Source organism: Myotis daubentonii, chromosome 3 (genome assembly GCF_963259705.1).
Source record: "Myotis daubentonii chromosome 3, mMyoDau2.1, whole genome shotgun sequence".
In the NCBI taxonomy this organism is placed as follows: domain Eukaryota; kingdom Metazoa; phylum Chordata; class Mammalia; order Chiroptera; family Vespertilionidae; genus Myotis; species Myotis daubentonii.
The window spans coordinates 162,738,832-162,766,227 of record NC_081842.1 but is presented as its reverse complement, the minus strand read 5'-3'; the positions used below and the strand labels follow the sequence as shown (position 1 = coordinate 162,766,227).

The following is a 27,396-nucleotide window of genomic DNA, read 5'->3' as shown; positions in this document are numbered from 1 at the left end:
ATAGGGATTACAATGAATTTATAGATGGCTTTAGGTAATATGGATATTTTGACAATATTAATTATTCTGATCCATGAATATGTGATATCCTTCCATTTATTTGTCTTTTTCAGTTTCTTCATTTTAATAGTTTTCAGTGTACAGATTTTTTACCTCCTTACTTATATTTATTACTAAGTATTTTTTGGAAGCTATTATCAATGGGATTGTTTTCTTAATTTCTCTTTCTGATTATTGTTATTGTGTAGAAATACAACTGATTTTTGTATATTGATTTTGTATCCTGCAACTTTACTGAATTTATTTATTAGTTCTAATGGTTTTGGTGGAATCTTTAGGATTTTCTTTGTATAAGATCATATCATGTGCTGAGAATTTTACTTCTTTCTTTTGAATTTGAATGCCTTTTTGTTTTTCTTACCTAATACCTCTGGCTAAGACTCCCAGTACTGTGCAGAATAGGAGTGGGGAAAGTGAGCACCCTTGTCTTGTTCCTGTTGTTGAAGAAAAGCTTTCAACCTTTCACCACTGAGTATGTTAGCTGTGGGCTAGTCATATATGGCTTTTATTGTATTAAGGTACATTCCTTCGATGCCTAAAATGTTAAGAGTTTTTATCATAAAAGGATGTATTTTGTCAAATGCTTTTTATCTTTATGTTCTGTAGATGCTTAATTCCTTGATGGTTTACAGGGAGAATAATTGCATTTTTTCCCCTAGGAAGAACAATATACCTAATTGCTCTAAAGTTTCTTTATAATGTACAACTTAAAAAAAATTTGACAAGTGTTCATTGTACTTTGAATTTATTATAAGTCACAAAAGGTTTGATACATATTTTTAAAAATCCTTATGGAAGCCCTAACCAGTTTGGCTCAGTGGATAGAGTGTCAGCCTGCGGACTGAAGGGTCCCAGGTTCGATTCTGGTCAAGGGCATGTACCTGGGTTGCGGGCACAACCCCATTGGGTTGTGTGCAGGAGGCAGCTGATCGATGTTTCTCTCTCATCGGTGTTTCTAACTCTCTATCTCTCTCCCTTCCTCTCTGTAAAAAATCAATAAAATATATATTTTAAAAATCCTTATGGAAAACAAAATGCATGAATACCACAAGAAGGACTTGATGTCTGAGAAACATCCAAGGAATGCTTCTAGGGTCTAAATATATGATCTCAGAATGTGATCCAAGATAAATTCTTTAGTAAGAAATCTTTGTTAAATTATTTTTAATTGCATTTACTATATGCCAAGCCCTTAAATTAGGAAAAACTACTTTAATGAAGAAAGTTAGTAAGAAAATAATATCAGAACTGCTTGGGAAGTTAAAGTTTGTGATCATTTGGAAGCTTTATTCAGAATTACCAGAAAGAATTCTTGCCTCTTTAGATTAAAATAAGTTCTGGCATAGGCTTTTCTCTAAGCCTGGTCAGTCATTCGTGAAAGTGATTAACAGGATTTTCCTATATAAGCTTTGCCAAACATTGGTTTGGAACTACAGCCTTTTTTCTCTGAAAAGTCTATTTTTAAAATAATAGTTTTATTGAGATATAATTCTAATACTATAAAACCTACTCTTTTAAAGTATATAATTCAGTGGTTTTTAGTGTATTCACAGAGTTGTACAACTAGTACCACTTTCTAATTTTATAATATTTTCATCACTCTAAAAAGAAACTCTATTAGTAATTACTCCCTCTTCTCATCTAACACTTCCCTTCCCCCACCCAGCTCTTGGCAACTACTGGTTGCCACCTTCTGTCTCCATGAATTTGCCTATTCTGGACAATTTATATAAATAGACTTATACAATATGTGATCTCTTGTATTTGACATTATTTCACTTAGCATGTTTTCATATTCTGAAAAGTCTTTTCAATGTTAGGATACCACTCCATTAAGTACTCTCCTAACTCAGCCATCTGTTAAAGAGATTGTCATTTAATAGGCAGAAACTAATATTACAGAGAGCAATTTTTAGCTTTAGATTTCATTTTTCTTAGAATTACCCGTCCTTAAGGTATGTATGTGTTCACACATACATAAATTGTAGGGGGCTCTTTTTTTGATAGTTGCTCCTTAAAAGAGAAAATTTTATTTCTTACCAGAGGCCCGGTGCATGAAATTTCATGCACTGGAGGGGGCCCTCAGCCCGACCTGTGCCCTCTTGCAGCCCGGGACCCCTTGGGGGATGTTTGCCTGCTGGCTTAGGCCCATTTCGCCACAGGGATCAGTGGATTCAGCTGCCACCCTATATAATAAAACCTTAATATGCAAATCAACCGAATGGCAGAACGACCGGTCACTATGACATGCACTGACCACCAGGGGCAGATGCTCAATGCAGGAGCTGCCCCCTGGTGGTCAGTGCACTTCCACAGGGCGAGCGCTGCTCAGCCAGAAGCTGGGCTCACGGCTGGCAAGTGCAGCAGTGGTGGCGGGAGCCTCTCCCACCTCCGCTGCAGGTGGGTGGTAAGCAGCAAGGGGTCCCGGGCAGCGAGAGCCCTGGACTGCGAGAGGGATGTCTGACAGTCGGACATCCCCCAAGGGGTCCCAGACTGCGAGAGGATGCAGGCCAGGTTGAGGGACACCCCCCCCCCCCCCAAATTTCATGCACTGGGCCTCTAGTATAGGATAATTCAAATGTGTCTACTAATGAAAGCTTTTGCTACCCCCCTTTGACTTGTTAGCACTTTATACCAATCCAAAATGATACACTAACAATAATATACAATGGAACAAGGATAAACATTTAGAATAATCATAATCTGAAAAGAGAGGGTTATATCTGCCATTGCAAATTTCTATTTCTTGAATTATCTTCCTCTGGAGTCAGTTTTGTCTGTTTATCTTGGGCTTTCATTCTTGTGCTGACAGTTGTTGTTTTTTCTCTCAACTTTGAAAGTATACTTGGTGACTGGATTGATTTTCTTAGGTAGATTGTGTAGGTTTTCAGTGTTTTTTGTTTTTCCCACAAAAAGGTGAACAAGAGAGCAAATGGGGCTCATTTACTTCTTTGAGGTGTTTTAATTGGCAGGCTTTTCTTTAGGATTAATGTTCTGGAAATAGCCCAGCAGGCAGGGTGCACCTGGATACAGAATGCAGAGGGTCTTATTGTGGGTGGGGCCATCACTCACCCTAGCCAATTTACTCTCTCCAGGCAGCTTTTATAATTTTTGGTTGAATTTTTTTTTTTTTTTTTTACAAGCTGCCTTCCTATTCAGGAATGGAGGGGAAGGGGCAGAGAGTAGAATGAGATGTGGGACTACTAAGACTTTTGTCTAATCTCCCATTTTTAGTCCCTCTTCTTCAATCCTGCTCTCACACCTGTCAACTTCAGGCCTGGTGCTGTTTAAGGCTGCTGCAGGAGGCAGCTGATTGATGTTTTGATAGGGATTTGATAGGGTAGCAAATGTCTACCCTCAACAAATATATTTCCTCCTGAATTTATTCTAGATTGTGGCTTCCTCATCTATTTCATCTGTCCACACACTTGCATTTGCTTTCCAGCTTGGGGAAATTTGTGTGTCTTTTCGTTGCTCTTAGTATGGTTTCCACTATTAGTTATTTGTTGCTGTTTAATAAATTACCCAAAATGTAGTGTCTTAAAACAATAATTAAATTCAGGTGCGGGCTTGGGGCTGGTGCTGAGGCTGAGGGGCCTGCCCTTGGCGTTCTTGAGAATGAGACCCGGCGCCCTAATTTGGAGATTGTCAGGCAGAGGTACATGTCTTTGTCTTAATCTAGATTAGATTAAATCCCAAGGCCTCCACACTTGGGGTTAGTGGAGGCACAAGTGTTTTAGGAGGTACCTTCTTAAAATTTAAGGTTTGTGGGCTGGTTTTCTGGATCTTGGGCCTTACAGTTAGTCCTTTGAGAACTGAGTCCTAAGGGCTAATCCAGGGAGCCTGTTGTTTAGGTATTTAATTCTGAAGTCGCATATATAAGATAAGGAGGACTCTTAGACTGAACGTGCCTATCCAAAGCAGCCCACCATTTTTCTTTTCTTATTTTTAAAAATATATTTTTATTGATTTCAGAGAGGAAGGGAAAGGGAAGGAATGATTGATTGGCTGCCTCCTGCATGCCCCCTACTGGGGATGGATCCCACAACTCAGGCATGTGCCTTGACCAAGAATTGAACTGTGACCTCCTGGTTCATAGGTTGAGCCACACTGGCTGGGTAGCCCACCATCTTTCAAAGTAAGAAGAGGGTCTTGCTTGAAGAAACTATCAAGAAAAAGCTCCCGCAGAACCGTAAGAACATTGGTCAGGTCTTCAAGATGCCCACGGAGGCCACTGAGGGCACTTACACTGATGAGAAATCCCCTTTACTGGTTATGTCTCCATTCAAGGGTGGGTCCTGCCTGGTGTGTTGATCAAGATGAAGTTGCAGATCATCATTGTCATCTGCGGAGACTACCTGCATTACATCCATAAGTACAGCTACTTGCAGAAGTGCCATAAAAACATATCTATGTGCCTGTCCCCCTGTATCAGGGACGTCCAGATAGGTGACATCATCATGATTGGTGAGTGCTGGCCCCTGAGCAAAACTGTTTGCTTGGCTGTGCTCAAGGCCACCAAGGCTGCCAGCACGAAGAAGCAGTTCCAGAAGTTCTGAGACCAGACACCTACCCATTTCCCCAAACAAAATAAAGTTCTTTTCTCATTTGAAAACAACAGTGATGACAACAATAAACTTTTATTATCTCACCATTTCTGAGGGTCAAAAATTTGAAAGTGGCATATCTGGCTTGAGGTCTTTTTATTGATTTCAGAGAGGAAGGGAAAAGGAAGGAATGATTGATTGGCTGCCTCCTGCATGCCCCCTACTGGGGATGGATCCCGAAACTCAGGCATGTGCCTTGACCTGGAATTGAACTGTGACCTCCTGGTTCATAGGTTGAGCCACACTGGCTGGGTAGCCCATCTGAAGTATGTTGGCTGGGATACAGTCATCTGAAGGCTTAACTGAGGCTGGAGAATCTGTTCCCAAGATAGCTCACTTACATGAATGGCATGTTGGTGTTACCTAAGGCAGAAAACCTAACTTGCTCACCACGTGGACTTTTCTGTAGGACTGCTTGAGTGTTTTCACAACATGGCAGGCATCTCTCTTCCCCCAGAGGAAGGGATCCAAAAGAGAGCGAGATGGGAGCAGTGACTATTATGATCTCACCTCAGAAATCACACACTCTCATTCCTACAATATCCTATCGGTTGCACATGTTAGTCCTGTTCAGCATGGAATGAGACATTACCGGGAAGAGAGAATCAGTGAGGGCCACTTTGGAGTTATTGTTATTTTCTTTTCTATTGGTAAGATATGGTATATAGTAATCCAGCTTTCTTTAACTGTACTAGTAAGTTCTATTTGTAATTTTAGGTGGTTGATCTTAAAGGAAAACGTAAACATGTAAGAAATAGTCCATATTAAAATGGAACTTAGCCTATTTCATGACCCATACTAGTTTTGAGACTTTTGACATTTCTTTTATGTTTGTTCAGAGGCTTTTAAAAATATAAAGGCTTTAAAACATATTACCTTACATTCAGCACAATTATTGCTTGCTAAGGAAGATGAGGGTCAGCCCCTCTTGCACCTCATGGAGGGCAAGGGAGAAGTAATTTAGGGTGTTTGAAATCTTGAGCGAATTCCAAAACATTGTTTGTACTCGTTGGTACATCTTTGGGTTTTATCTGTTTTTATTGCTGCTGTTGTTGTTATTGACTTGTTTGATTCCTTACATGGACATTTTATGATACTTATGAACTATGGGAGATAACTAATAAAGTGGGATAGTGCTTTGATGGAAACCAATATAGTATTACTTTTCTGTTTGAAAAATTTTAAATAAGTTCTTGAAATGTACACTTTTGAGGAAAGAATGACTTGGAAATAAAGGACATTTCAAAAGTTTCAGCTAGAAAATAAAAAACCGCTTTTCATGGTAAATTGCCCATTTAAACCATGTTACAGACTCTGCTTCAGAAGGCACATCTCAGCTCTAGTAAAATGTTAATCTTTTTCGGAAGCCTTTCAAAACGTTTTTGGAAATTTTGTAAAAAATCCTTCCTAGAAACTATATTCTAAAATGAGAATTTAAGCCATTGTTTTAGATTTGCTTTTTGCTGTAAAAAATTCAAGATTCATTATTTAAATACATGTTTCTGAGTTACTGTCTCAGGAAGAGTTGATGATAATGTTATCCAGTGTCAAATCTTCAATATGATGTATTTTCACAGCTGCAAGCCTATTTTAAGAGACCTAGTTAAATGATCACCTCAGCCAAGCCAACAAATAAGCAAGGTAGACCAATAAATCAAGACTTGACTCTGGAATCTTGTTGGATTTGTTCACTTCTTATTAGTATGAATTATTTTATGTGGAGAGTTTAATTGGAGCTCCAGTTTCCTCAGAATTTTTTCCTACTGGTAGGTGTACATAGCTTCTATTTGTTTTGACAGTGGTTCAAAACTTTAAACTATTTAATATCTAAAAATTTTTTCATTATAAGTTTTTTTTTTAATATATATTTTATTTACTTTTTTTTAATTGATTTTTTACAGAGAGGAAGGGAGAGGGATAGAGAGAGTCAGAAACATCGATGAGAGAGAAACATCGATCAGCTGCCTCCTGCACGCCCCCCACTGGGGATGTGCCCGCAACCAATGTACATGCCCTTGACCGGAATCGAACCTGGGACCCTTGAGTCCGCAGGGCAACGCTCTATCCGCTGAACCAAACCGGTCAGGGCATAAGTTATTTTTTTTAAACCCGTTAGGTTTTGTGTGTGTGTGTTTTTTTAACCTCAAACACTTTCCAGTAGCATAATATATTTTCCTTAAACTATGAGGGGAAATACTACTTAAAAGCAGAAAATATATGATGTCAAATATTATTTCCATTTACCTTTTTTTCCCTTTTGCTTCTGGTCTAATAGTCATATTTATACTATCTTAAAAATTGTTGATGCTTAAACTTTTTCTTCCTTGGCTTTCTGGATAGTGCTCATAGGAGAGTACAGTTTGATATTTAAGAGTATAGCCTTGGCTGGTGTAGCTCAGTTGGTTGGGCATCGTTCCGTGCACCGAGGTTGCAGATTTGATTCCTGGTTAGAGCTTGATCCCCAGTAGAGGGGCTGCAGATGTAGCCAGTCAATGTTTCACTCTTACATTGATGTTCCTTTCTCTCTCTCTCCCTCTCGCTCTAAAAATCAATATAAAATCTTAAAAAAAACAAAGGAGGATAAGCTCTGGTATAAATGCCTGGACTTAATTTAACTTCTATTTAGTTGTGGGACTTGGGGCATGTGCCTCTAATCTAAACCTCTGTTTCTTTATCTGTAAAATGTTGGTGATAAAAGTATCTACTTTATGAGTTATTGGAAAGAGTAAATGAGATAATCAGGTCAGGCATTTAGCACAGCGATGTGTGAATATGAATTACAGCATGGAGAAATACTGCTAGAGTAGTAGAGTAAACACCTCTAAACATCTCCACAAAAGCATAAAAACATTAGCAAAACTTTTCAAAATAATAATTTTTAGAACTCTGAAAATTAATGAAATACTTGTAAAGATTCAAGGAGCATTGTTCAAGAAAAATGGCTGAATCTCCTTAAGAATAGTGAGCTTTGTGGATACTTAACTTGCTTTTTTGCCATCTCTTTCTTCACAGTAGTCTTAAAAACCAACAGTCTCACAACTATGGTAACTTTGAAAGCAGAGGCTCAGCAGCCACTGGAAGAAACTTAGTGGCCTTGAAGCTTCTCAAAAGCCCCATCCCTAGAGAATTGTCACTATTTGACTTGCAGAGCTCCATTCTCAAGACTTGTCTTTTATTTGACCTAACTTAGAGCTTGCTCTGTACAAAGAGTTCTGTCCCTTGGGCCTTTGTTGAAAACAATTAGTGATAATTGTTTAACATTGCAGCTGACTGAGCTGGTGATACCAGCTAGGGCTAACAAGAGGCTGACCAAAATGCTTAAAAGAAAACATTGGGCCATGAGATGTTTATAGGGGTTTTTGAAAAGCTCCAGGATATTTCTGGGAATCTAGAAAGCCCCAAACATGGCAGGGCTATGCACGTGTGCAGGAAAAAGCTTAGAATTTCCTAACCTCTCGTCTCTGGTTGACCTTGATGTTCTTTTTTAATTAAAAAAATTAAATTACAGGTGATGTGCAGTATTATATTAGTTTTAGATGCACAACATCATGATTAGACATTTGTATAACTTATGAAATGATCGCCCCGATAAATCTAGTACCCATCTAACACCATACATAGTTATTACAAATCACTGACTATACTAGGGGCCCAGTGCATGAAATCATGCACCTTGAAAGAACCGGGCTGCGAGGCTGTGGTGGGCACAGGGGTTGGTCTCGGCCCATCCTCCGCGTCCATGCCTGGTCCCTCCCGCCACAGCCCCAGGTCCCCTGTCTGCTGGCAGCCTTGCTCCCAAAGCCACCGCTCCCACGCACTGATGGCGCCGGCCCCACTCACACCCGCTGATGGTGTGGAGCAATTGGGGCCGGGGCCAGCGCCAGCAACGGGTGCAAGTGGGGCGGCTGCTGTCAGTGGGCGCTAGCAGCGGCTACTGCCCTGATCGCCCCTCAGGAGCAGGAGGAGGTGAAGAAGCCCTCAGGGGTGATCAGGGCTGGCAGCCACTGCTCGCACCCACTGACAGTGCCAAGCAATCAGGACTGCCGCCAGGCACCAGCAGCGGGTGCAAGCGGTGGCTCCAGCGCTGGCAGCAGGTGTGAGTGCCAGGTGGGACCATGGTGCGTGGGAGCCAGGGTAGGTGGAGAAGCCCTGAGGGGTGACCAGGGGAGGCAGCTGCTGCTCGCACCCACTGATGGCACCAAGCAATCAGGACTGGCGCCAGGCGCTGGCAGCATGTGCAAGCAGCAGCTCCGGCGTCGGCAGCAGGTGCGAGCACCAGGCGGGACCGCAGCACCTGGGAGCAAAGAATTTTCAGTAACCACCAGAGGCTTGCCCCGATGACAGTGACAGGCGCCCCCCGCCTTGGTCTGGCACCTCAGTTCACCTGCTCCACCATCCCACCGTGGCCAATGCCCATCATGTTCCACGCTCTGCTGCCGACACCCACCATGTTCTGCATGCACCCCCTGGTGGTCAGTGCATGTCATAGCAACTGGCTGTTCGGTTGTTCTGCCGTTTGGTCTATTTGCATATTGGCCTTTTATTATATAGGATTCCTTATGCTGTACTTTACATCCCCATGACCATTTTGTAACTACCAATTTGTACTTCTAAATCCCTTCACCTTTTCCTCCCATTTGCCCAATCCCCCCTCCCATCTCACAACAGTCAAAATGTTCTCTGTATTTATGATTCTGTTTCTGCTCTGCTTGTTGTGTTTTGTTTGTTTTATAGATTCCACATGTAAGTGAAATTGTCTGGCATTTGTCTTTCTCTGTCTGACTTATTTCAATCAACACAATACTCTCTAGATCAGCCGTGGGCAAACTACGGCCCGTGGGCCGAATCCGGCCCGTTTGAAATGAATAAAACTAAAAAAAAAAAAAGTCCGTACCCTTTTATGTAATGATGTTTACTTTGAATTTATATTAGTCCACACAAACACTCCATCCATGCTTTTGTTCCGCCCTCCGGTCCAGTTTAAGAACCCATTGTGGCCCTCGAGTCAAAAAGTGTGCCCACCCCTGCTCTAGATCCATCCATGTTATTGCAGATGGCAAGATTTCATTATTTTTATGGCTGAGTCCTGTTCCATTGTATATATGCACTGCTTCTTTATCCACTCATCTATTGAACACTTAGATTGCTTTCGTATTTTGGCTATTGTAAATAATGCTGTAATGAATATATGGGTGCATATGTCTTTTCAAATTAATTATTTGGGTTTCTTCAGGTAAATAGCCAGAAGTGAAATTGCTGGGTCCTTCTTTGTCTCTTTACATTCTTTATTTTAAAGTCTATGTTGTCTGCTATAAGTATTGCTATCACAGCTTTTTTGTTAGTTTCCATTTTTCTGAAATATGTTTTTCTATTCTTTTGCTTTCAGTCTGTTTGTCTTTCGATCTAAAGTGAGTTTCTTGTAGACATCATATGTAAGGGTCTTGTTTTGTTATCTATTCAGCCACCATGTCTTTTGATTAGAGCATTTCATCTGTTTGCATTTAAAGTAATTGTTAATAAATATGTACTTATTATCATTTTATTATTAATATTTTTTACCTTTTTTTAAATCTTAAAGAAGACTCTTTAACATTTCTTGTAATACTGATTTGGTGGTGATGAACTCCTCTAGTTTTTTCTTGTCTGGGAAGCTCTTTATCTTTATCATTCTAAATCATAGCTTTAAAATCTTACTGAATAGTTTTTATGGCTTAATCAAATTGAGTATATTTTGATGTTAGTGAGATCTGGTTTTCTATTGTTCATAGTATTTTTCCTATATCATTGCAGTCTGTTCTAACCCACTGTAATGCTTAGCTTGCAGAACACAGAGAAGTCCGGCATTCTTACAGTCTGGAGTCTCTTTGCCACTGCCCTTTTTATGAAGAAGCTATGCATTTAGTTGAAGAAGGAAAAATTTACTCAAGAGTGCTGAGGTACCACTTCAGTTTTGCTTATGCTTATGAAAAATATTAAGGTACTATTGCTATGTTTGTATGATATTTATTTAAAATGTTAATGAGAATAGGGGAAAGTATATTTTTAGGCTCAAAAAAATTTTTTTACATATTTTGTCAGTGTTGAAAAGACATGTGTTTCATGTTAAGTTCCTGAGGTTAAGCCTTGTTTGAGTCCAAATTTGTAGTAGCCTTGATCTTGAATGCAGTGTAACAGTTGTCTCCCCTGTTTATTACATAGAACTGAAATGCTGGAGTGCCTGGGAGACAGTGATTTTCTTGCCAAACTTCACTGTATACGACAGGCTTTTCAGGTATTATTTTTAAACATTAAGTGACTTTACCCAGCCACTCACCCCACCCTCATGCTATAGAGTCCAGCCGCACATAAACAGGACAGCTCTTTGCTCTTGTTATTGTTATTCCTGATGGCAAATACAAAGTCCACCGAGTTTATGTTTCCTGCCTCCTGTTTCCCTTCATTTGGCTTCATTTGTCATTGTCCTCTCCCATGGCTTCCCAGGTCCACCCCACTTTGTCAAAACAGGATATTTTGATGCTGCAGATGTGGCTGCCTAAAATAAAAATCCTACTTTTTAGCCCTGACCGGTTTGGCTCAGTGGATAGAGCGTCGGCCTGCGGACTCAAGGGTCCCGGGTTTGATTCCAGTCAAGGGCATGTACCTTGGTTGCAGGCTCGATCCCCAGTGGGGAGTGTGCAGAAGGCAGCTGATCGATGTTTCTCTCTCATCGATGTTTCTAACTCCCTATCCCTCTTCCTTCCTCTCTGTAAAAAATCAATAAAATATATATTTTTTTAAAAATCCTACTCTTTAAAATTACCAATTAGTATGTGTTCTCGGTCATTTTTTATTTGAATCATTTGTAAAATTACTGGTTTCCTAAAATGAAATAAGGTTGTTAAAATAACAAAATTATCTTTATTTTCTTATGATTTGGGGCTATGTACCATTTATTTTGGACTTTCTAATATTAAATTGAACAGAATTTAAATTCAGATTTATTTCCCTTTAATCTTTTTTTATTATAGGTTTCAAGAACTGATTTTATTTTAGTAAATTAGAGCTTTCTCTGTGGTCTGAAATAGTGCCACATACAATGCATTAACTGCATTAGGGTTATTTGTGCTTAGATGTGCTATACAGTCAGGTGTCCATTCAAATTCATTACAGGTCTCTTTTTTCTTTGTGTGGGGGATGATATTTTTTCAGGTTATTCTTTCAGAAACAGCCAATAGGATATTCCTTGCTGAGAGTGGAAGGAAAATTTTATCAGCGTTAATTGTGAAAGCACGAAAGGTAACTTGTTTTGTTGGCAAGTTATTTTCATAGTTGTTTCTGTTGGACTGATGATTAAAATGCATTTAATTTTTAATAGAAAAAACAGTTTTTGTAGATAGTTGCAAAGGTTCACATAAAATAAATAACCCAAAGAGCATAGCTTTCTGCTTGTGCTGAATTGTTTTCTATGTATAAAGCCCACTCTGTTTTGATCCAGTTGTTTCTCATAAATTATTCCCAATTTGCCATAAGATCTATGAATGTCATGGTGAGCATCATCATTAGATCTGCTAACAATCACCACTATTATTATTTTGAATACCTCTTCTCTTAGCTCCCTTAATTCTGTTCAGTAAGAACGTTCCAGGAAATAATGTAGATCTCAGAAATCTGAAAATGCAAATTGAGCTGCCTCTTCCTCTCACTCATCTTCATGGGACTGGAAGAGTCAGAACCAATGAAAAGAACTTCATTAAAACTATAAGGAACCACTCTTCTGTATGCAAGGTGTGTCCAGATGATGAAGAAAACCAAAATAAACAGGCTTTCCTTGAACCGTTTGAATACCCAGCTTTTAGACCCAATCTATTTGAACCTCAATCCCATCATTTGAATAATAAAATTATATTTATGGTACCCTATTTCAGAGGATTCTTATGATGATTAAATAAATAATTGGGAACGCAAATTTTTTACAAAGTGTAAAATAAATGAAAGATGATATTAACAACTTGCAATTCCCACTGTTAATTTTATGTTGCTTCCTTGGCGTTCCCATGGCAGATAAGTGGTTTGAACTAGAGTTCCTGCTATAAGAGTAGAAGTGCCTCAAAAGCATTAGATGGTATCTTCTATGACCAAGTTTTCACCTTAAGGACTGACCTAAATAAGCATACATGTTTGAGTATTAGGCACTTTGCTTATGACATTTTACAGATGTTCTCAGTTTTGGCTTCTTCAAAATGTTGGGGCAACAAAATATTAAACCAAATGAATATGGTATACCTTGAAAATTTATTTTAACTCAGTAACCTAATCTAATGAAGATCTAGCAAAAATTGACTTTAAGAGTAAATCATGTGCTTTGCAGGCTTGACCCTTGTTATGAGGTTGAGTTTAGGATTAAAGTGTGTTTTCTTCTGCAGAATCCAAAGAAGTTTGAAGATGTTTTTGATGAAATGATCTATTTTTTAGAACAGACTGATCACTGGGATAGTACTGAAATGGAACTTGCTGCTAAAGGAGTAAGTTCAAATTTTTTTTATATTTATTCCCCTTGGTTATTTACACATAATATTTACATAATTTGAGGCCACTGGTTTTTTTTGTCCTTGTTAAATGATAGTAAAACCAATTGTGTGGTAGTAGTAATGGCAAAGACATAAACAATAGCAACCATAGGCTTTATACATGGGGCAACAATTGAAAAATATTGTTTTTTTAAAAGCCTTTCTCTTCGCTTCCTCCTTCCCTTCCTTCTTCGATTCCTTCTGAAAGTCAGGAGCAGACCCTAGCAGGGCAGTAGTGGTGGCCTGTGCTGAGAGGGTTTCAGATGGGCCGCTCACTGGGACCAGGGTTTTGGCTACATATACAGGATCAAACAAACAATATATTGGGAATAATTGGAGCCAGGCTACTTACTGTCGGAGAAGGGAGGTATAAAAAGCTAGGGCTAGACTTGGAGCTAATAGGGTGAATTCATAGTTTATAATAGATATAGATAGATATAGAAATAAATATAAAGGCTTGCATATATATAAACATATGTAGTTCCCAGCTCTGTTCACTGAGAGGGTTTGGGAGCAGCTACACCTTAAAAGAAAGGACTCCTCAAGGGCACAGAGATCTTGGCTTTTAAGTTCTACTCTCAACTGCAGGGAATTCTGGAAAGATGCTGATCTCAGCATAGGGAAAGTACAGGATGAGCCTGGAGCATTTTGTTGTAATGGGAGCTTAAAGAATGAGTTTGCAAGGGGTAAAAGGCTTTCTAGGCAGAGAAAACAGTAGGTATAGAGACACAGAGGCATAATCTTTCCTTCTCCAGTGTTCCCTCGCTGGGTGGAAGAATTGGCATCCATTCAGTTGTGCAGGCCAGAGACCTGGGACTCCTCCTTCAAACCTCCTTCAGAGACCTGGTCCTCACATACTTTATCGTATTCCTCTCTTGCTTTTTGTCAGTTTCAACTTCTAAATATCTTTCAATTTCTTCAAATTTTCTCTATTCCTGCCAGCCCCACTGTAGCCTGAGTAACTACAGGCTTTCCTGGGCTACCTCAGTCTTCCCTGCCTACTCCTCCCCTCCCTGCATTCACTCTTACTTTTCTCCATTCTACTCTCCACATTGCTGCCAAACGGTCTATAAAAAATACAATCTAATCATCCATCTCTCTTCCTCCACTACCCCCCTAAGATACCGTGAGGATGAAATCCGAAATCATCAACATGGGTCATATACTCTGCAGGAGCCGTCCCCTCCTCCTTGTGCCTCTGTGCTCTCTGCTATAGCGAGCCATAGCTCTCTTGCCGTGATTTTCTTTGACTCAACATCACTGTGTTCCTTCTTACCTAAAAGGCCTTGATAAGGTGTTTTCTGTACCTGGATGCCTCCCTGAAGAAAGCCCTCTGTGGCATCCAATCTAGGTTAGAAGCTCCACCACAGCCTCTAATAGTACTATGTACTTTCCTTTACTCTCCTTATCACAGTTTATGATTGTGTTTTTGTGGGATTATTTGTTGCTGTTTGTTTTTCCCACTAAACTAAGCATCTGGTCTGCTTACTCTAGAAGTCTGAGCACCCGGTACATTATGCACGAATGAATGAAAGAGCAAGAGGTTCATGATGTTGTGGGCAAGACAGATACACCAATAACTCAGTGACAAAGCAGAATGAGCTTTGTGGATACCATAATGACAGCAGGAACAGAGAGCTCCTAGCACAGAGTGAAAGGAAAGATTAATTTCACTTGATGGGATGGATCTAGGAGGGAACACCTGTCATGTGAAGTGTAATTTCTGGGGTTGAGTTGTTTTCATATTGATCTCGCCTCTTCCTCTCTTTTTGTCAGAGATACAATCTGATTCAACTAAAAGCACTCAGCTGTTATAAAGTCTGAAGCCCTGACTCAGATTTTATTTAAGATCTATGTAATAATAATAATTTCTGTTTCAACTCATAATTTAATGCAGGTGAAAAATCTAAATTTTTATGATGTTGTTCTGGATTTTATATTAATGGATTCCTTTGAAGATTTAGAAAACCCACCCACATCCATACAGAATGTAGTAAATAATCGCTGGCTAAACTCGTCCTTCAAAGAAACTGTAAGTGGTGTTTTTTTTTCTTTCTTAACCATGTAAACTTAATGAAAAAATGGCCAGAACTGGAAAGATTAATAAGGTTTACATGTATATCATCTATAGAATGACTAGTGTGGACAGTGCGTTCATCCTTTGATATTGGGATCAGATGTGTAGAATATATGTCTTCAGATGAAATTTCCTTTTTGGCTTTTCCATCAGTCCTTGCCTTGACCCGAAATAGCCAATGTTTCTTTAGATCTAAAAATAAAAACAAAAACAAAATACCTCAAGCTTCAGACTAGTTTGGACCTAACAAAAAATTGTCTGTAACTGTAATGGCGCCATGACTAACCTGAAATATAGCAGTTGCAGTCAAAAGACAGTAAATATATATATATATATTTAAAGTAAAATATGGGGATTCATGTTCCCAAATACTATAAAATTAGGGGGAAGAGTAGGCATGTGCCCCTCCCCCCCCAAAAACGGGTTTTTAAACTGTAATCTATACTTTGAATGTTTTTAGTTTCTGTTGTTTTTCACAATTAAACCTCTATTTGACTTTTTTTTTTTTTTTTTTGGTTGGGCTTTAAGTGTGTACCTGGAAGTAGGTAGAATAGATATTCATGATGAAGTTTGAGTCTTTAAAAAAGTGTTCCAATGGGCTATGTCACAATTATTTTGCAAGTTTGTATTAAATTTGTATTACATTTTAAAACAGCCCTAGCTGGTTTGGCTCAGTGGATATTGCGTCGGCCTGTGGACTGAAGGGTCCTAGGTTTGATTCTGGTCAAGGGCACATGCCATGGTTGCAGGCTCCTCCCCGACCTGGGCTTTGGTTGGGGCATGTGCGGGAGGCAACCAATCGATGTGTTTCTCTCACATCGATATTTTTCTGTCTTTCCTTCTCACTTCCACTTTCTCTAAAAGTCAATGGAAAAATATCTTCAGATGAGGATTAAAAATTTTTTTTAAATAATTGTAATAAATCCACTTTTCCTTCAAAGTATGTTTTAACCATAAGAGGTACATGTTATCTCCATTTCCAAAACTTCTTTGGTAAACTGAACTTGATTAAAGTCGGGTCATGCCAGAGTAGGGTCAGATTTCTTCAGGATCCAAGTTGATGTTTCATCCCTATCATTATGGTTGTATTTCTTAGTTTTTCATTTGGATAAAACTGTAGCTTTACCCACAATTATTTCTAGCAGTGCTATTCTTGAAGAAAAAGTCCTTTGTTTTCATTGTTATGCACAAAACACTTATTGTATATATGCATCTATACACTGGGGTGTCTGGCCAGCCTGGGTGAGGGGCTGATGGCTGTTTGCAGGCTGGCCAAGCCCCCAGCGGGGACCCTCACCCCATTGGGGTGTGGTCAGCCTGGGTGAGGGCTGAGGGCCATTTTCAGGCTACCCACAGCCCCTTCAGGGTGGGGAGGGGGGTCCCGCTGGGGTGCCTGGCCAACCTGGGTGAGAGGCTGATGGCCGCTTTCAGGCTGGCCACGCCCCCCGGCAACCCAAGCTCCCAGCCTCTCCTTTTTTTCTTTTTTTTCTTTTTTCAGTGCCTCCTTGAGTGGAGGCCAGGGTGGGCTGGAAGCAGGTATCTGGGATTTATTTATCGTCTATAATTGAAACTTTGTAGCCTTGAGCAGAGCCCAGGTCCGGCCAGGGCAGGCGGGAAGCTTGGCTTCCTCCATCGCCGGGGGCAACCCAAGTCTCCTGCTCACTCCAGTTCTGTGGCTGCCGCCATCTTAGTTGGGTTAATTTGCATACTCGCTCCTGATTGGCTGGTGGGCATGGCTTGTGGGTGTATTGGAGTGGCAGAGTGATGGTTAATTTGTATGATTCTCTTTTATTAGTGTAGATGTGTGTGTGTGTGTGTACATATATGTACACACACACACACACACACATACACACTAGAGGCCCGATGAAATTTGTGCAAGAGTAGGCCTTCCTTCCCCCGGCTGCCAGCACGGGCTTCCCTCTGGCATCTGGGACCCACACTTCCCTCGCAGCCCTGGCTTCATCCAGAAGGTTGTCAGGTCTAATTAGCATATTACGCTTTTATTATTATATATATTCTTTTCACATAGGAACAGAACTTAAGAACTTTGAGAGTTGCCCTAACCGGTTTGACTCAGTGGATAGAGCATCGGCCTGCAGACTGAAGGGTCCTGGGTTCAATTCCAGTCGAGGGCACATGCCCGGATTGCAGGCTCAATTTCCAGTGGGGGGTGTGCAGGAGGCAGTTGATCAATGATTCTCTCTCATCATTGATATTTCTCTCTCCCTCTCCCTCCCTCTCTGAAATCAATAAAAATCAACACTAATAAAAGAGAAAAATGGTAATTGGCGTACGACGATACCCTTTTCATTGGCTAATCAGGGCTATATGCAAATTAACTGCCAACTAAGATTGGCAGTTAACTGCCAACAAGATGGCGGTTAATTTGCATATGTAGGCACAATGCAGGGAGGCGAAAGGGAAAGCAGGAAGAAGCCCCCTGCCACTGACAGTGATCGGAAACCCAGGGGGGAGCTAAGAGCTGGGGGGCAGGGCAGGGGCAGGCCATGATCGGAGAATCAGGTGCCTTTGCCGCCCTGGCCAGTGATAGCAGGAAGTAGGGGTGGAGCCAGCGATGGGAGCTGGGCACGGTCGAAGCTGGCAGTCCCGGGAGCTAGGGGCCCCTTGCCTGGGCCTAAAGCGAAGCCCACGATCGCGGGGCCGCTGCAGCTGTGGGTCCCCGCTGGCTGGGCCGGACGCCTAGGCCAGAGGCGTCAGGCCTGGGCAAGGGGCTGATCCTGCGATTGGAGGGTGATGGGGGTCAACGCCTGAGGGCTCCCAGTATGTGAGAGGGGGCAGGCTGGGCTGAGGGACACTCCCCCGCCCCCCCCCCCCACACACACCCAGTGCACGAATTTCGTGCACCGGGCCCCTAGTATATATAAAAAAAGAAAGAACTCTGAGAGTTGAATTCTAATTGCCAATGTCATTGGTACTAGAGTTCAACCTTTTTTCTTTAGAGGCTTTGTATTTAATTGTTAAATTTATAAAGACAAAATTTTTATATCAATATTTGCAGACAGTATGCCGAAACCGGTTTGGCTCAGTGGATAGAGCACCGGCCTGCGGACTGCAAGGTCCCAGGTTCCATTCCGGTCAAGGGCATGTACCTGGGTTGCAGGCACATCCCCAGTGGGAGGTGTGCAGGAGGCAGCTGATCGATGTCTCTCTCTCATCGGATGTTTCTAACTCTCTCTACCTCTCTCCCTTCCTCTCTGTAAAAAAAATAAATAAAAATAAAAATCAATAAAATATATTTTAAAAAAATATTTGCAGACAGTAGAAGGAACTTGGACTAGTTCTTATTAGTAGTTAATGTTTTGGACATTTTAGACCCATCAACTTTGAATTTCTAATAAAAAATTACTCTTTTCTAAATAGAAAGTTTATAGTTATGAATTTAAGACTTTTTTTTTCATCTCTGCATATATTTAGGCTGTGGCTTCAAGTTGTTGGTCAGTGCTGAAACAGAAAAGGCAACAAATGAAGGTAAAATACCTTGGACTTCTTTGTTGAGTAATTCAAGGCTCCTGTCAAAAAAAATCCAAGACCTTTCTCAAGTGGGAATGGCGGGTCAGAAGGACTGTCCTTAAAGCTAGATGGGAGGCTTATTGGTACATGGTTGGCTTCTCCTTTTTTGAATTCTTTCTCTCTCTTCCTTAACTTTCTGTAGAGTTCAGTATAGCAAGTATTGAGGCATGCATGGGGTTTCTACTAAGTGGGAGAGGGTTCAGGGTTGGAAACTTCTGATAGAGTTTTGATTTTTGTTTTTTCTACTTAATGTTTTAAGTCTTTTAAAATTGTTTAATATACTGGTTTCCACTCTGTGTAATCCAATTGAGAAATAATGATCTGATTCTAATAGCTCTCTTATTCAAATGAGAGGCTCCACAAAAAAAGTCTCAAAGTTTCTATGCTGCCTCCACGTTGTACACCCTTCAGCCCATCTCGCCCACTGCATGCTGCTCTCACCGTTCACTCCTGTGGTAAGGGCTTGGATGCTGGAGTGAAGCTTCCTGGTTCAAAAGCCACTTATCAGCCATGGCCTCGTAAGGTGCTTAACCTCTCTGTGCCTTAGTTTCCTCATTTCTCAAAAAGAGTATACTGCATGGGGTTTTTTAAGATAAAATGTATAGTGCTTACAACAGTGTTTGGCATAGTACATTTTGCAAGTATTGGTTATTATATTATTATTTGCATACTTAACCTGTAGTTTTTTTTATTATTATATCTATATTTATCAGTCTTATTCTTGGGATGGTATTGCCAAGGGGCTTCTTAAAAATAATTCTGGAAACCCTATATTTGAGTAATTCTTATTTAAAATGATTTTAGAGACCTGGTGTTTTAAACAAGTTCCCTAAATGATGATTATAAACTGTAATGCTTGAGAACCACTGGGCGAGGGGACAGACTTGTTGACTGGGTCTGATTCTCACATAGCCAGTACGATCGATGATGGGCAAGTTGCTATCAGCTGACGTTCAGTTTTTCTGTTTGCAGAATGGAGTTAATGCTGTTTCAAGGGCTGCTGTAAGGATGAAATGAGATTGTATCAACAAGCTTAATTTAAACATAAAATTAAGAGTAAATATTACAAAGATTTTAATAATTGTAGTTTCCATAATTATAACGTTATCATTATATCTCACTTTTTTTTTCCTTAGCATGAATCTTGGGCCTTAGTCTTCTTTCTGTATCCACAGAAACCTATCAGAGAACTATTTCCTACACCTGGGATGCCATACTCTAATCTTTGTACTTAAATCTTACCTGCTTTTGAGTTCAGTTCAACAATTATTCCTTGGGGAAGCATGTCCCTTCTAATTTACTTCAGCCCATGCTAACTGTCTGAAAGCCTAATACATTTAGAGTCTGTATGGGGTTTAGAATTTTAATTTATGCAGAACATCTTATGCTATAGTAATAACTTCAGTGCATCCCTCATAACGTTTTGGCCTTCATTAGCGAGCTATGTGTGATTTAGAACAGGTTATTTAATCTCTCTGAGGTATCACGTTTTACATATTAGTGTTTACATGACCTACTTTTTCAGGAACGTTTTATTAAATTAACTAGAATCTAGCACATTATCTGGAATATAATGAGTACTCATTAAATGGTAATTGCTGCTATAATATGTTTCTTAAATTGAGGTTTAAAAGATGTCCTAGAGCCTGTAAAATAGAAAATAACCCCACCAGGAGGCAGAATCTTAAGGCATAGTTATCCCCCGTAGAGGCTATGACAAATCCATAGACCTTATTTAACCAGGGACATTCAGCAAGTTATTAATAAACTTAGAGAGTTTCCTAAATCACTACTGTATGTTTTACTATTTCACAAGAAGAGGCAATTACACAATTAAATGCTTCAATAATAGCTGGTTCCTTAATGAAAAGTTAGGATTCTAGTGAGCACTATTTTGTACTTAATCATTTAAAATTTGTTTTAGTCTTTTTCAGATAATCTAAATAAGTGATTAAGTAGAATTTTTTAATAGCTGAAGCCCTGGCGGTCTCATTAATCCTAAACGTTGTACTGCTAAGGAACATTGTGCCATTCTTGTTTTTATTTGGTTACAACACTGATGATTGCTTTTTTATGAAGTGAAAATGCCTTTAAGAAATTCTGTTTCTCAGCATATTTGAAACTATTGGCTAGGTTATGAAGTTCACAGAAAATATTCTGTGACTAAAAGTTACTTATAAGTTTATTTTCTTATTAGGCTGGCTCATCACTGATCCTTGGTTTCCCCTCAAAAGATGATGGATAGCAATTTAGGTTTCTAAAGAGAAAGCAGATTCAAAAAGGTAAAAATTACTCGATTTTCTTTTACTTCCCAACAGATCCCGGATGGATTTTTTGCTCATTTCTATGCCATTTGTGAGCACATCAGCCCTGTCCTCGCCTGGGGCTTTTTGGGCCCTAGAAATTCTCTCTATGATTTATGTTGCTTCTTTAAGGTATGTCCAGTCATTGAACCATTTCTTTTTTCTAAATAAAAAATCCGATAAGGTATATTCTGTTTGGTTTGTTTGTTGTTTGCATTTGTAGAAGAGAGAATGTTATTTAAAGGTGAAGTTATAAAAGTCACCTAAATTCAGTGTTTAAGTGCCAGTAGATCAGTAATATACAGTTATGGTGCTTTTTCCTGGAGTAGATGCAAGTCCATCACCTTGTTGGTTCTCTCTGTGACAGATGCACGATCTTGGCTGGAGTCATGATGTTATAGTCAAATTGCTGAAGACAGCTTGTTCTTCATACCTGAATGCTTTTGAAATTTATAAAGTAAATAAATTTTTTTATTGCTCATGTGGCAATTTAGAAAGTTCTGGTTCAAGGTAATATGAATGACAAAATCCCAGTTGTGAGAAATAACATGAGAGTTTAAAGTTGTATCCCAACATCAGCAGTTTAAGTTTGCCAAAAAACAATTTATATAGCTCATTGCAGAAGTTTCTGCATGGCACAGTGCCAAGAAAAGTCTCATTATTTTAATAGCCTTCAGTTGAAGCTGAATTTCAAGGAACAAATAAAAAAGTAAATATAACAAGTATGATTTGGAAAGTTTTTGATGTTTGAAAGTTTGGATGTTTCACTATACCCTTCATTAAAAAAATAAAATTATGTTTATGTGCTCTTAATATAGCATTTATGTAAATGATTTAGGAAATGTTTATTTTACTATCATTTAAAACTCATTATTTTTTGACAAGTTTACTTGACCTCCCAAATGTAAGGTAAGGTATGTGTTTAGTGGGAAAAATCTGGACTGGGAATTAAGTCTGTCATTAATAACAGTCTGACTCTGGGAAAATCATGCCTTGTCCTCCTTTTCTTCATTAAAATGAGGGAGCTTGACAGATCAATTGCTAATGAGCCTCCTAGTTACAGTATCTGGTGATTCTAAGAGGTGTGCCTTCTTAGTACTTCTTTTTTTTTCTTAAATATTTTTTTTATTGATTTCAGAGAGGAAGGAGGAGAGAGAAAGAGAGAGAAATATCAGTGATGAGAGAGAATCACTAATAGGCTGCCTCCTCCACGCCCCACACTGGGGATCGAGCCCACAAGCCGGGCATGTGCCCTGACTGGAATCAAACCATGATCTCCTGGTCATAGGTCAATGCTCAACCACGAGCCACGCCAGCCCGCTGGGCTTCTTAGTACTTTGTAACATTTGCTTTCTGAAGGATAGAAATTAAATATTCCTGTTTTTACTCTTTGGAATTACTTTTATTTTCATGTTGGCATAATAGCCTGAAACTTAATACTTAGTAGTATACAACTTGCTTAAAATGAATTTCAGCATAAATATTTATTTACTGCAATGAAATATTTTTATTATTTAAAAATCTTTATTGTTAAAAGTACTGCATATGTCCTCTTTTCTCCCCCCTACCCGTTACCTCCTTACTAGGCCACCCCCAGCCTTCACCACACTATTGTCTGTGTCCATGGGTTATGTATATATGCATAGAAGTTCTTTGATTGATCTCTTCCCACCCACCCCTCCACCCCCTGCTTTCCCTCTGATATTCCACAGTCTGTTCCATGCTTCTGAAGTTATTTTTATTTTGCATGTATCCTAAGTTTTTTTATGTACCGAAAAATATACATTTAAAACTTATACGTTATAATGATTGGAAATAGTTTACTCTGAAGTAGTACCAGTGCTCATAGGTAACAGTAGAAACTCCAGTTATTGGGAAAGGACTAACAATAGCCCCTTACCTCTGTGCAGTGCTTTAGGGTTTATAGGCATTTTCTACCGATTGTTTTTTATCATAACATCAATCTTGATTGGTAAAAAAAAAAAAAAAAGACACTAAGTATTGCCCCTTATTTTACAGTAAAAGAAAATGAGACCCAAAGAGGTCTAATCACTTGTCCAGTGACCCCTTTCCAATGAGATATGAAACTAGCACTGGAACTCAGGCCTCTGACTCCTAATGCAATGCCTGTGACAACATTAGTGACTATTTAGAGGTAATGTAATTTTGGTCTAGTAAGTGCCAATTTTTTTGTGTTTATTTTCCAGAATCAGGTTCTTTTCTTTCTCAAAGACATTTTTGACTTCGAGAAAGTACGCTATTCCAGCATCGAGACCTTGGCCGAAGACCTCCTGCAGTTACTTATTCGCCGCACTGAACTTCTGATGGCCTATCTTGGAGCCGATGCGCTGAGGCATACAAGCAGTTGTATCAGTAGTCATGGTCAGGTTATGTCCACTGGCCTGGTGGAAGCCAGAGTTCAATAAGTCTCTTAAAATCAGACAGTTTGGGTGTGCTATGAAATGTCTTAAGATAACTGTTGATTCTGTAACATATATTACACAGAATTGGTGGATATGGTCTCAGGGAGGGAGAGAAATCTAGTAAAGAATGAGTGACCGTACTGTACTTACACAGAAGTCCTGGCATTGAATCCCTGTGTAGTGTATCCAAAGCTGCTTTTCACAGTCTTTAGGTAATAATTTAAGTCATGAAACATTGCCTATTACACTGCATATTTTGCTTGAATTGAAGCCAGTACTTGGGAGTTAATTGAAGCTGTCTGAAATGTCTAGTCTCATTCTCAGAAGCTCCATTTTTATGCTTTGCACCTTGAAATCACACACGTTAGCTAAGACCTAAGTGGCCTGCACATACAGGAACATATTACTCCTAGTGTCCACAAACTTCACTTTTGCCTGAAAATGTATTTTTAATTGTAAAGTTGTTCATTTGCTTAATGAAGTTTAGACAGTAGTGGTGTTTAATATGTACTGCTTACATTATTGCTTGTGCATTTGCTTATGTATTTAAATCAAAGAAATTGTAATGACTATCATTATAAAGCATTTAAATGAATTGACACTGAGAAGTTTATAAGTTTGTATTAGATTTACTGCAGTTTCCAAAATACATTGTTGCACCTATAAGTTACAATAGAGAGATTAAGAAATTTATTTTATCTGTTTATAGATTAGAGTATTTTTCTCTTCAATGAATATTGATTAAAAAGGTAACAGTTATTAACTATAACAGGCAATTAAATTTTTTTCTGTGTAGTTTTGAGACTATTTCCCAACACCTGAAGTTATTAATCTTAATACAGTAAAGTCATTTATCCTTTCTCCTTCCCTAAAACTGTTTTTTAGTTGTTCTCACAGAGAACTTAGCAAATACGTCCATATTTTTAAAATATTATTCATAGTTTGAATCTTAGTGCAGTTTTAAAGAAGGGTTTTTCCCCCCGTGAATATAGAACAAAATATTTTTAATGGTATAGAAGTATGTTTCATGTCCTTTATGATGAATGTATGAACAAATGGGTTGTTCATATAAGTAAAGTTCTTTAAAAGTATATTAGGTACTTTTAGAGTTGTGTCTAAATTATATACCACTTATTTGGAGTGGCTGACTCAGTATATAAATGGATTAGATTTGTTGATTTTGTTTTTAAAGTAGGCTTTATTCATTTTAGCGAGTTACCCAGAAGGACTTAAATATATTTTTTTAGAATGCATTTTTAGATTAAAGTGCCTAGTTTCTGATTAAGGAATAGAAAGTGAAAAGTGGGGTGGGGAGCATAATCTTTTAAGGTTTTAAATCTGTGTATGTGCCATGTTTGGGTAACAGTAGTTACAGAATATGAGATTCAGCATTTTCATTCTGTTTGCATGTACTATGCTGTATAATGTACAGGTTATAGCATTAAAAAATATGAAATACTGCTCTAATAATTTTTTTAGTATATAGCTCCTTGACTTTTCTTACATAGATTCTTAATTTAAGAATTTGCTATTTATAATTTGGATTATTGATGGAGGAGTATGATTAGAAGCATTAAAGCGAAAATTACATTATGTAATGTTTTACTTTTTAATTTATATCTTGTATTTTTAGCTTCTTGTTGAGCTATCACTGGCCTTGAATGATTCACACACGTACACACATATGTGTGTGCACACATTCCCATTATCGTGTAGGCAAAACAGTTATTGCTTATATTAATTTTCCTGTTTGGGGGGCTAAATGTACTCTTATTTGAGGAAGATTTTGTTTGAAAACTATTTTGAAGAATTGCACTATTTAATAATGCTGCTACTACATAAGATAATTGAGTAATTTATTTCATCAGGTAAGATGAGTGGCTTTCCAAAAGGTATTTTTTTTCTTTTTCGCTTTTACATTTCACCTTTAAAAAAAAAAAAAAGTTGCCCAGCCTTGGCCAGTTTGGCTTAGTGGATAGAGTGTCAGCCTGAGGACTGAAGAGTCCCAGGTTCGATTCTGGTCAAGGGCACATGCCCAGGTTGCAGGCTCGATCCCCAGTGCGGGTGTGCCGGAGGCAGCCGATCAATGATTCTCTCTTATCGCTGTATCTGTCTCGCCCTCTGCCTTCCCCTCTGAAATCAATAAAATATTATGCATATATATATATATATGCATTTTTTTTAAAGCTTGTCCATATTCAAGAGGTTGATTTGTCTAATTAAGAGCTTCCATTTAATTAGTTTTTGGTCAGTTCAGTAGCTACTAATTGAGTAAGATTCTTTCTTTGTGGCCTTTAACAAAAGAGTCAGGAGTGACCAAATAGAATTTCAGGGTAATGCGTATAGGAAAAAAAACCTCTATTGTAAGAGAAGAAACTTGACCTTTTAAAAGAAACATCTCTTGAAATTGTTTTAGCTCTTTAGGTAATAATTTAAGTCATGAAATGTTGACTTAAGTTATTGACCACAGAAGAGTACTTAAGACATATGCATCAATTTCAGTTTGCCTTGACATTGGCTTAAACAGTTAATGTTTTTAAAAATAAAAATCGATTTACACTAGTTTAAAATCTTTTAGGATGAACTATGTTTAACATTTACTCACGGTAGCATTATCAGAAAATTGCCATCGCTAGAGGAGTCCTACCACCCACTTCCCCATGTAAATTATGAGGACCTTGAATTAGTCCTGAGAAAATGGATTTTTTTCCCTTGTGTTTTCTGGAAGACAAAAGATAAATGTTCAGGTGATTTATACTTGGTAATTTTTTTTTTTCTGTTTTGGAGTCTCTACATTTTTTCTTTAACTAAAAGGCTAGTTATTTTTTTTCTCTAAGACTTACAATATGATTGTTAAATGCCAAAATAAGATTATCTTTTTAAAAAGAAGCTGTTTTTCATACTGTTATAGTCAACTACAAAGAACTTTCATAAAGTAGTATTCTTTATTTGCAATTATTTACTATGATTAGAATAATTTGTTGAATTAGCTGACTATAAAAAATATTTACAACTTTTCCTTGCCTTGAGATGTAACATTTTCTATGTAAATGATTACCTGAGGAATGATTATTTGCATTACAAAAGAATACTTTGTCATTCTTTTAAACACATGAAATAGAAATGCCAAAGTAACATTTTAACATATTTCTCTGTGACATTTCAGAATCAGAAATTTTAAATTATGTTCGTAACATAATTTGCTTTTATTGTAATGTGAACACATTGGAAATTATTTGGAATATACATTTCAAAGTGATTATACGAATTAGGCTAAATTCAAAATTTTGGTTATTTGTTTAATCAAATTTAGAAATATCTCTGTATGTGAGACATAGGAATTTGTTTAATCTGTGATTAATGGAAATAAGGATATCCTTTTTTTTTGTTCCTAGTGACTATATTATGTTATTGTTTTGCTTAGTTTGAGAACAACCATGTATTAGCTTTACTTCGCTGATATGAGTAAATGTGTCTGTTTCCTAAATGCAAGGACTGCACTAATTAATTTATGTAAAAGTGAAACACTACAGTAGCAGAAAAATAGCACTGGCTCTTTAGCCAAAATAAGCACTATAACATGGATGTATTTCTACTGCTGCCAAATAAAAAAGTGATGGTATATCTTGCTGATGTATTGAATATTTTATACAATACTTATATGTTTGCAAGGTCACACTTGTTGCACTTTCAGTCTCCATAAGACCTCACATATACAGTCATAGAAAATACAGACAGCCCAGCTGGCGAGGCTCAGTGGTTGAATGTCGACCTATGAACCATGAGGTCATGGTTAGATTCCCCATCAGGGCTTGATCCCCACTTTGGGGCCTGCAGGAGGCAGCC

General features: G+C 38.5%; 1 protein-coding gene and 1 pseudogene across 6 annotated transcripts in view; both read left to right on the top strand.

Annotated features, from left to right (window-relative positions):
- The window catches only part of MIGA1 (mitoguardin 1), a 93,244-nt gene extending 66,072 nt beyond the window's left edge, over positions 1-27,172 (top strand). For 5 of the 6 annotated variants that reach the window (XM_059689135.1, XM_059689138.1, XM_059689136.1 and 2 more), the window contains 8 exons: positions 10,485-10,603; positions 10,866-10,938; positions 11,856-11,942; positions 13,070-13,168; positions 15,111-15,245; positions 18,729-18,782; positions 21,143-21,259; positions 23,335-27,172. In XM_059689135.1, coding sequence (XP_059545118.1) covers positions 10,485-10,603; positions 10,866-10,938; positions 11,856-11,942; positions 13,070-13,168; positions 15,111-15,245; positions 18,729-18,782; positions 21,143-21,259; positions 23,335-23,553 — 903 coding nt within the window. In that variant the 3' untranslated portion in view covers positions 23,554-27,172. The remainder of the gene's footprint in view (positions 1-10,484; positions 10,604-10,865; positions 10,939-11,855; positions 11,943-13,069; positions 13,169-15,110; positions 15,246-18,728; positions 18,783-21,142; positions 21,260-23,334) is intronic. The other variant, XM_059689139.1, reaches the window with a different exon arrangement.
- LOC132231912 (small ribosomal subunit protein uS17-like) lies at positions 25-5,870 on the top strand (annotated as a pseudogene).
- Positions 27,173-27,396: the final 224 nt, after the last annotated feature.